The 10,308-nt window shown below is 44.4% G+C and overlaps 1 protein-coding gene across 1 annotated transcript; it reads left to right on the forward strand.

Moving 5' to 3' along the window:
- The first annotated feature begins 3,094 nt into the window (after positions 1 to 3,094).
- LOC148639836 (uncharacterized) lies at positions 3,095 to 9,491 on the forward strand. The gene is made up of 7 exons (XM_088621603.1): positions 3,095 to 3,167; positions 3,972 to 4,217; positions 4,413 to 4,692; positions 7,826 to 7,926; positions 8,321 to 8,566; positions 8,816 to 9,158; positions 9,255 to 9,491. The coding sequence occupies exons 1-7, from the start codon at positions 3,119 to 3,121 to the stop codon at positions 9,394 to 9,396; spliced, it is 1,407 nt and encodes a 468-aa protein (XP_088477729.1). The 5' UTR covers positions 3,095 to 3,118; the 3' UTR covers positions 9,397 to 9,491.
- Positions 9,492 to 10,308: the final 817 nt, after the last annotated feature.

Consider the following 10,308-nt stretch of genomic DNA (forward strand, 5'->3'; position numbering starts at 1 on the left):
TTTCAAGTTTTGTTTTTAAAAAGATTTGATATTTTTAATGAGAAACATATAAAAAAAACAGACAATAGATTAAAAATCCATAGCCGTAATCACACAATTAATGGTTGTATAAAACAATCAGGGATATTTAACAAAGCTCTGTTTTTAAAAATATTGAGGAAAAGGGCCCCAGATCTCATGGAATGGCTCCAGATTGCTTGTGCTTTAGAAGCAGTTTTGTTCCTTTTTTTCTACAAAAAGGCGCCCTGGAAGACATACTATTCTATACAGTTGTTGAACACATTCCATTCTGAAGCACAGGTGAGCTGTGTATTGGGCAAAGTGTAGTTTAGTTTCTGCCATAAACCCTCAGATGGAGGAGGTGGATAGAAACGCCCAAGTTACAGCACCCAGCTTTACTTGGGAGCCTCGTTGACTAACTCCTGAGTTACAGGGCTCTATGCAGCCGATGTTTGGAAAAAATGCTCCTTTGCTACTTGGAACTGGAATTGAATGAACTGTCTTTATGACAACTGTTGTTAAGTAGGATTCTTTAATGGTCTTCATCCTCCCTCTGCCGAATTAATTCAGACTGAGACTGGTGAGGTGTCTGTTGTAGATGAGGCTGCAGTAACATGGGGGATGGGAGATGGATCTGTCTTTATTCATTATCCATTTTTTGGATGCTCCCCTTGCTCTAACAGCTGTCATTTATCTTTCTTTCATCGGAGTTTTAATGCATGTAACCCCTTTGTCAGGACGTGTTGGACTATGAGGACAGCTGTTTTGCCACGACCTATGACCTATGTCCTATGACCTTTGACCTATGCCATATGATAAAGAAATCATTTGAATCTACTTGTTCTGAATCCAGAGGTCCAAGAACTGACCACCTTAAACTCTTGAAGTACTGGGCCTTGAAGTACTAGCCCTGATCACAGAGTGGAAACAAACACTTGTTCTTGATCTAAGAGAGTTATAGAAACTACATGGCCAGCAGCCATGTCACCCTACAAGTCACAGCTGAGAGCCCACTGAAGCTCAGCAGGTGTGAGCCTGGTCGGTACTTGGATGGGAGACCTCCTGGGAAAAACTACAGTTGCTGCTGGATGAGGTGTTATTGGGGCCAGTAGGGGGCGCTCACCCTGTGGTTTATGTGGGTCCTAATGCCCCAGTATAGTGACGGGGACATTATACTGTAAAAAGGTGACATCCTTCGCATGAGATGTAAAACCGAGGTCCTGACTCTCTGTGTCATTAAAAATCCCAGGGTGTTTCTCGAAAAGAGTAGGGGTGTTACCCTGCTGTCCTGGCTAAATTTCCCCCTGGCCCTTACCAATCATGGCCTCCTAATAATCCCCATCTCTGAACTGGCTTCATCTTTCTGCTCTCCTCCCCACTGAGAGCTGGTGTGTGGGGAGCGGACTGGTGCATCATCCAGGTTGGGCTGCACACTGGTGGTGGTGGAGGGGATCCCTATTACCTGTAAAGTGCTGTGAGTGGAGTGTCCAGAAAAGCGCTATATAAGTGTAAGAGATTATTATTATTAATTATTAAAACAGTAATAAAATCAGAAGAACACTTATTTTCCACAACCTTAGACCTGTAATAGTGGGATGTGACTTCTGAAACAGGCTACAGAATACAGGACTGAGTTGGTCAAGGGAGAGACACCAGTGAGCCCAATTCCAGTGTTAAAAATGGCCTCTACTGGTTCTCTACTCTCAAGCTGAGCTCACGAGGAATGACAGCAGCCGAAAGGTTGGAAGAAATTAGAATCGTTTATTGGGATGTGAAGACTTGGCTTAACCGGCTTGGCTGAGGACCAACCTCCCGCCCGTTGGACAGAGAGGATAGGACCCCCATGCGACCAATTGGGCAGCTGCAAAGGTGAAGAGGGGGTGGAGGAGGGATGCAGAAAACGAACAAAGGAGAAGAGAGGGTGATGTTTGGTATATATGGAGACCGGTTGCTTACGTCAGAATTAGTGGGAATTGCAGCAGCTGTGTCAAATGACCTCGGCTGTCTTCATTCCTCCCGAACTTCCATTAAAAACTCCATTAAAACAATAATTCAGTTCATTGAGGTGAGGTGTGTGGCTCAAGCAATCTGTTACTATGGGAGACCAGGCCAGTCCTGGATTTGATCTTACATCCTGCCTCCTGTGCACTGTTTCCATTCACCAATTTCTCCACCTTGGATTTCTAATCTCTTTGAGCCTGTTTCCCTTCTTCCTGTATCTTCCTTTCAATCGCTTTCTCCCATAATCTTTCATTTTCTTTAAATGTCTGCACCCAGGGCTTACTTTTAATAACTCATAGCCTGTTTAAATGGAATCACATTTTCAACACAGAAGTTTATGTAGGAGGTTATAACATCTACCTGCTCATGAATATCCTCACAGTCAGACACCAAACAACAAACATGAGTACCATTGGGAGCAAACACACAAACACAGGGGGAGAAATTCTGGAAACCACTTAGACAAGCCAGGTTGCCTTTCAAAAATGGGAGCAAACTGGTCCCATAGAGAAACTCCACATGGAAAACATGCAAGCTCCACACAGCAGGAAATTCAGCTGGAATTCAATCCTAAGAACTGTGAGGTAGCAGTCCTAAAATGCCCCATTGATCACTCGTAATGTGGGAGCTTTAAAAGCTATCATTTATCCCATCCTGAATCGAGTAACTTGTGGTTTCACAGATGACTGATCCTCTTCCTGGAAGATTTCAAATCAGGCCCCAGACAGTTTCCTCTGAGTGTTGGGAAAATGTCATCTTTAATCTGACGGATGAAACATGAAATGAAAAGAATATCTGAGGACAAAGACAGCCAAGGTTTTAAACAAGAGTAAGCAAGTATTTAGCTTTGTAATACATTTTAGTCCTAGGCTCTGCAAATAAGTCCTGATACACCTTCATGAGAATTGAGCTTGAGGATGAGTTCTGTGGAAAGAATACAATTAATGATGTCTTCTGTAATTAAAACTTGAGTGATTCAATCAGCAGCTCGTTATGGTCCAATTTAACACCTGGTTAGACAGGTGTGTGTAGGAGCCGACGCCTAGCAGTCTTGAGTATATAAAGGCCACTGCTGGGGCTTATACTATACATGAGGTTTGTGAGATCATTTGTCAAAATGGAAGGGAGAGGCTGTGTATTGTGTTTGTTTGTGGTCTTATTTCTAGGTAAGACTTAGCTTTTACTGCTTTAATTAAAAGCAGTAGGGGAAGGGTAGATAGAGATACATGTAGGTTTGGATATAGTGCTTTAATTAGAAGGAGCAGCACAAGGGCAGATTGTGGAGGAATAACTGCATGCTGCTGGCATACATGGATTTCAGTAAAGCTGGTTGGGTATTGAGTATAGATGTTGCCTAAAAATATTTGGAGTGCTATTTGTAAAACATCCAAGTCATGGATTAATGTGTGCTTTTGAAGTTCTGTAAAACTGTTGACATGCTGTGCATTGTTCATCTGAGTATATAAAGGCCACTGCAGGGGCTAATAGTATACAGTACATGTGATTTGTGGGATTACTCATCAATATGGAAGGTAGAAGGTGTGTGTGTTGCTTTCTAGGTAAGGTTTGGGTTTTCTGCCTAAATGAAAAGCTGTAGGGCAAGGGTGGATTGCTAATATTTATGGTTTCAGTGTAGCTCATTGGCTCTTGAATGTAGATGTTGCCTAAAAATAGACTGTACGTGGAGAGCTATTTATATTAAATCCATGACTTGAATGTCTCCATGTGCTATGGAGGTTCTGCAAAACCTTGTTTGTGTTCCCTTATGTGTAATGACCATTTCTTTGTAAATGGGGGGTTGCTGATGCATTGATGAACTGTTGGCTTGTTTCTCCTGTCCTGTATCTTAATTAGGCCCTCAGTGTTGGGTGGGGGGGGGAGGCTAATGATCCTATGTTGCCTTAAGCCCAGGCTGCTTCTGCTCGATCTGGCTGGTGGTCCCTGACCCAGTGGTGTCCTCTCCTCCCCAGTGTCTGTGGCTGAAGCCCTGCAGTGTCGGGCTGTGCCTGGCAGTCTGAAGCAGATAGATGCTGGTGCTGGAAGGGTGTGTGGAGTCAACAATGCAGACAACCTGGTCAGCTACCAGGGCAACAGCTGGGTCTCTCTGGCCATGAAGGGGAAACATGTGAGTGTGGGGCCAGCAGGGCTCTGGAGTGTGAGTGTCGCCAGCCTTGTGTTCAAGTGGCTTGGAGGAAGGTGGATCCCAGTGCAACCAGGTGAGGCTACAGCTGATCTAGAGAGGTTGGAAATGGTAGCTTTCAGGGTCTCTCCATGAATCCATCTGGCTCTGTCAGGCTACCTGTCAATGCCTTTTCTAGCTAAAGGCAGCTATTTCACTCCCTAGTAACGGCGGGATGAGCACTGCACTGCCCCCTCCTGAGAACAGCTGTATTTCTTGCTGTCCTCTGCAGGCTCCCTCATCCAGATTGATGCTGGTGGAGACAAGTTTGTGGTTGGTGTCAATGCTGCCAATTCCATCTTCTGCCTGAACAGAGGGCCTGTGCTGCAGTATGCTGGCCAGGGCAACATCCCCTGGATTCCTGTTGTGGGCTCCCTCAAGTACTATTCCTGTGGACCTTTTGGCTGCTGGGGAGTGAACAGGCTGGACCAGATCTTTGTCAAGCTGGATGTGAGTGGGGATTCCTGCAAAGGCTCCCTGTCCCTGGTGGAGGTGGGCTCAGATGGCAGTGTGTATGGGGTGAACAGGAATAGTGGTCTTCAAGAGGTGAGCTGGGGGAGGGGATAACACACATGGGTGCATGAATGACTGTCCTAATTCTAGGCTGCTCTAACCCTGTGCCTTTTCCTGCAGGCTTGGTATTGATGCTTGTAACCCCTTTGGCAGGAGGTGGTGGGCTCTAAGGGCTGCTGGTGTGACCAGGCATGTGTCCTATGACCGAGGAATCCTCTGGGTTGTGTGCAAAGATGGCCGAGTCCAGGTCTGAGCCTGGCACCTACAGGCGTTTACAGCCAAATAAAATGGCCTGGAAATTGTAGTTTGTGTTGCATGCTTTCTTTTTCCCCTCAATCTAAAAGCTGAATGGGGTCTCATTCAGGTGACACTGAGGCAACATTTCTTTGACACTAGAATCCCTTTTCTAGAACCTCTAAAGAAGGGTGACTGCTGTCCTAAGGAGTACTAGCCAGAGAAGCTTTGCTTCTTTGGGGAAGTCATGAGAACAAATACTTGGTGTATTTAGCTTTCAGACAGATGTGGATAAAGGTTGCAGTAATAAACCAAGTTACAGCTGGAAGGTAATCGTGGTTGGAATGAGAACTGGTTGATAAATACAAGGCTGTATGAAGATGTGACTGCTTGACTTGGGTGGAGTAACTACAGTACTTCCTTTTTGCCAGTAGTTGTGTGAATTCAGGTGTAATTCACCTATTGTTTGCAGCTGATACCAGTTTTAGGAGGATTAGGAAGCGCACGTGAAGTTTCAAGTGAAATTCTGAACTTCTAGACTGTCTCTGCAACAACAATTAGTCTAGTAGGCAGTGAGAGCCAAAGCAGGATTTACTCAAAGTGGAACAGTGAAGTCACAAGAAGGAGAGCACAAGTAGAAACTACAAGGAAATACATTTAAAGGGCTGTGACAGTCTTGACCTAACTGGATGTATCAAGGGTGGGCAAGAGGAAGAGTACAGAGGAATGATCAGCAGCATTGTGGAGTGGTGTGGGGAGAACCACCTGCAATTGAATGTGGCAAAGACGAAGGAGCTAGTGATAGATTTCAGGAGGAGGAGGGTCAAACCTACTCCTGTCTGCATCCATGGGAGTGGGGTGGAGATGGTGGACTCGTACAAGTACCTGGGAGTGCACATTGACGATAGACTAGAATGGTCTAAGAACATCGAGGCCATCTACAAGGAGGGTCAGAGCCGACTTTACTTCTTGAGGAGGCTCAGGTCCTTCAATGTGTGTAGTAAGATGCTTCATATATTCTATCAGTTGGTTATAGTGAGCACCATTTTCAATACAGTGTTGTGCTGGGGCTCTGGGATTAGAGCAGGGGATGCTAAAAGGCAAAACAAGCTAATCAAAAGAGCAAGCTCTGTCATTGGGTCTGATCTGGACCCCATGAAGGTAGTGGCTGAGAGGAGAATGGTGTCCAAATTAATGGCCATCATGGACAATGTCTCCCATCCCCTCTATGATATGCTAGTGAGAATGAAGAACACGTTCAGCAAGAGGCTGATCCAACCACAGTGCGACAGGGAGCTCTACAGAAGGTCATTCTTGCCTTCTGCCATAAGACTGTAGAACTCATCCACTGTGTGTCTGGGCAGGGGCAACATTGACATTGACCTGTTTTTGGACTAAACATTAAACTCTCTGCTTAAATCTGTTTTTTTTTTGTTTGCAACTGTTTTTTTGTGCAATATATGCTAGGGACTTGTTCAATATATTTTTATATTTATAATGTGCAATACAGCCTTTTGTGTACTGTTCCGTTTTTTGTATATTCTGTACTATGAGCAACTTTTGTAAGTGCACACTGACTGTACTGAATCTATTGTATGTATTGTATTATTGTATTATTTCGTTACACTGTGCTGTGTTGACTGTGCTAAACTGCTGTTTCACTGCAATTTCCCACATGGGATCAATAAAGTATCTATCTAATATTGGGAAGTTTCTAAGGTGAAAAATTTCTCACATAGGGCTCAAAAGAAAGGAGAGGATTAAGTGTGACTTCCAGATTTCTGCCTGTACCTGATGCCTTCATGGAGAAGCCATCCACCATTACTGTGAATCTCCCCAATGTGTTCCCAACTGGCATTTGCTGCAAACCAGTTACATTTCTGTTTTGTCACTATTTAGTTTCAAGGAATTTGATGTCAACAAGAGCTTCATGTTACATAGTCAAGAGATAAGCGATGAAGGTGAAAGATCAGAGGGGGAAGAGGTTTTAATGTAAATCTGCAAAATGTGTCTTCGGCATAACAATGAATCTGAAAACCATATTTGCGTATGATCTGAGTGAGAAGGGGCATATAGATAGTGAAGAGCAATGGGCCCAAGACTGAACCCTGAGGCACACCGCGATTGACTGGGGCTATGAGGGATTTATGAGGATCATGAGAAACAAAATGCTACCTGCCAGTCAAATGTAAGAGGAACCTAATAAAAATAGTACAGCTGATAGCCAAGAATGCCTGCAAGTATTTGAGCAAGATTTGAGCACAAAGGGCCACTAATATCAAGGTGCATAAGAATACTGAGAGTCAGATGCAGCCAGCAAATCATTTACAGCCCTGACAAGATGATGGAGCAGTGTTGTAGTGGTTATTTATCACTAATCCTCCCCCACATCAAATTAATTGAGAAAAAAGACAAGACTTGGAATATTTCAATCTAGGGCCCAGATATTTTCTTCTGAGTGTTCAGAAAAATTACATTTTTAATCTTGGAGATGAAATCTGAAAAAACATTTCTGAGGACAAAAAACAAGAGTAACAAAATATTCAGATATGCAATTAAACTAGTTGTCTCATTAGCTAATTTAGTTATTGTTTGCATCAAGCAATTACAGAGTTTTTTGTGTGCTAGCTGTCCCTGTGACCACCCCTGACCTGCACTTCTGGAGGATGTCACTGCTGATATTAGTACTAATCCAGCTCATGACTATCTGAAGCAATGGGCTTCAATTTCAGTTTTTGTCTCCATAATTCCTACACCCTGAGGATTATATAATTAATGACGTCTTCTATAATTGATACTTAAATGATTCAATCAGCAGCTCTTTATGGTTCACAATTTAACACCTGGTTAGACAGGTGTGTGTAGGAGCTGAAGCCCAGCAGTCTTGACTATATAAAGGCCACTGCTGCGGCTTATACTACATATGAGGTTTGTGGGATCACTCATCAACATGGAAGGGAGAGGCTGTGTGTTGTGTTTGCTTGTAGGATGTCTTCTAGGTAAGCTTTAGATATAGTAGAAAGAGCAGCACAAGGGTGGATTGAGGAGCAGTAACTGCATGCTGCTGATATATATGGATTTCAGTATAGCTGGTTGGGTTTTGAGTATAGATGTTGCCTAAAAAGACCTGGTGCCATTTGTGAAACATCCAAGTCATGGATTAAAGTGTGCTTTTGAAGTTCTGTAAAACTGTTGACATGCTGTGCATTGGCCTCTGTTCATTTGTGGGTTTTATGGATGCAAACAAGCCCTGTTGGCTTGTTTCTTCTGTCCTGTATGTTTTGATTGATCCCATAGTAGGATCATGAGCATCTGACATGCAGCTTTAACCCCAGGCTGCTTCACTTGATCTTGCTGGTGGTTACTGACCCAGTGGTGTCCTCTCCTCCCCAGTGTCTGTGGCTGAAGCCCTGCAGTGTCGGGCTGTGCCTGGCAGTCTGAAGCAGATAGATGCTGGTGCTGGAAGGGTGTGTGGAGTCGACAATGCAGACAACCTGGTCAGCTACCAGGGCAACAGCTGGGTCTCTCTGGCCATGAAGGGGAAACATGTGAGTGTGGGGCCAGCAGGGCTCTGGAGTGTGAGTCTCGCCAGCCTTGTGTTCAAGTGGCTGCGGGGGAGGTGGATCCAAATGCAACCAGGTAAGATTAGATACACATTTGTAGAATGTGTATGGACTTGAGTGCATTCTGTAAAGGTTCCCCAAATGCACTTGCTGAAATTCCTGCTGCTTTGCCTTTGTGTGTAACAAAGAAGGTATTGAAGGCATAAGAAGCCTGAGATGGGGTATAATTTCAACAACCAAATCTCCCATTTTTCTGTTAGGACCTTGTCCCTCAGCTTCCAAGGCTGCAGTATAGCTCAACTCGTGGGTTTCTCCGCTGTTGCAGATCGGCTGGTGCAGGTGGATGCTGGTGGAGACGTGTTTGTGGCAGGGGTTAATGCAGCACACTCCATCTACTGCCTGAATGGCAGGCCTGGGCTACCCCACGCAGGCCAGTCTACAGCCCCCTGGCTCCAAGTCCCAGGCCGGCTCAAGTACTACTCCTGCGGACCTTTTGGTTGCTGGGGAGTGAACAGTGCAGGAAGAATCCAAGTCAAGCTGGGTATAAGGGAGCAAAACTGCAAGGGCTCTGACAGGTGGTACCCCATTCAGGGCTCCCTGTCCATGGTGGAGGTGGGCACAGACGGCAGTGTGTACGGGGTGAACAGGAATGGAGTGGTCTTTAACAGGTGGGAATGCCTTCCGTCTGGAAGGGCATTTTTAATCCATGAAGAGGGGGATGTCTTGAGTGGATCTGCAGCTCCTAAACCCCATCTCTCTTGCAGGGTTGGTGTCAATGCCTGTAATCCTTTTGGAAGACAGTGGAAGCCCTTGAAGGGGGTTTGTTTAAGCCAGCATGTATCGTATGACAATGACGTCCTCTGGGTCGTCTGTAAAAATGGAAGTATCCAGACGTGCAAAGTCTAGGGGGCCATCTCGACTCTTATCTTCTGGAAAACGTCCATGAGCTGAGCCAAATCGGAGTTCAATCTGATGTGTATTAATAAACTACTATTGAGGAAGTGGTGTCCTTTTCATTCGAGAATGCAGAGTGATGAAGGATATGTGATTTGTACATACGTTGGAGACTCCAACCGGTTTGCTCACTTGATCAGTTTGAAAGGTGGCTATGTCAAGCAAGGCATGCTTCTGAAACCACTTCACCTTGCGTCTTGGGATGCTTTAGGGGCAGTGGTTCTTAACCTTTACCTTCTGGTTCTCAAAGGTCAAATTAAGAATACAGTTGTAATAAGTTACACACTGAAGTCTCACTTAAAAGACCAAGGGTTTGATTAAACAAAAGTAGTTGTACTTGCATGTCTGTGCTTAATTTGTTTTTGATTTCCCTTCTGAAAAACGGGAGACACGGCCATTACTGTGACATACTGTACACAGTCTACTCGTATATTCTAGACTTATTGACGATAATAAGTCTTCCAAACGAGGGAAGTCATCGACGTTTTCGGGATACGATCCTGTAGTGCCCCATTACCCTGCTTTACTCCTACAATTTGTTCGTTGTAATCGCTTTTCAGTCGTTTCGCAAAACCAACTTAAAAATAGTATATTGCTTTGCAATTTAGAGGTGAACGGAGCCCCTTGTTCGGTAATACTGACGCTATTTACGACTCTTTCGTCGGACGTCTTTAATTGTGACACTGGTGTCATGGGCTGTATATCGAGTCGTTCGGAAACGTACAATAATTTGTACAGTCTGTACCATTAGACTGTTAAATGTGATATTAAATGCAATTCAATCCCTAGCCAGCCCCAACAAAATTACATAAAAATGCATTTTTTCCACCCCGATACACATCTGAAAAAGGTAAATGTTACCCA

The sequence above is a fragment of the Lepisosteus platostomus genome, chromosome 26, assembly GCF_059453375.1.
Source record: "Lepisosteus platostomus isolate fLepPlt1 chromosome 26, fLepPlt1.hap1, whole genome shotgun sequence".
Taxonomy (NCBI): domain Eukaryota; kingdom Metazoa; phylum Chordata; class Actinopteri; order Semionotiformes; family Lepisosteidae; genus Lepisosteus; species Lepisosteus platostomus.

What these genes read in the sequence shown, in the direction of transcription:
- LOC148639836 (XM_088621603.1), top strand. Translation starts at nt 3,119, where the DNA reads ATGGAAGGGAGAGGCTGTGTATTGTGTTTGTTTGTGGTCTTATTTCTA. An exon ending in GTTTGTGGTCTTATTTCTAG is followed by an intron (nt 3,168 to 3,971) that starts GTAAGACTTAGC and finishes TCTCCTCCCCAG; the next exon opens with TGTCTGTGGCTGAAGCCCTG. An exon ending in GTGGATCCAAATGCAACCAG is followed by an intron (nt 8,567 to 8,815) that starts GTAAGATTAGAT and finishes CCGCTGTTGCAG; the next exon opens with ATCGGCTGGTGCAGGTGGAT.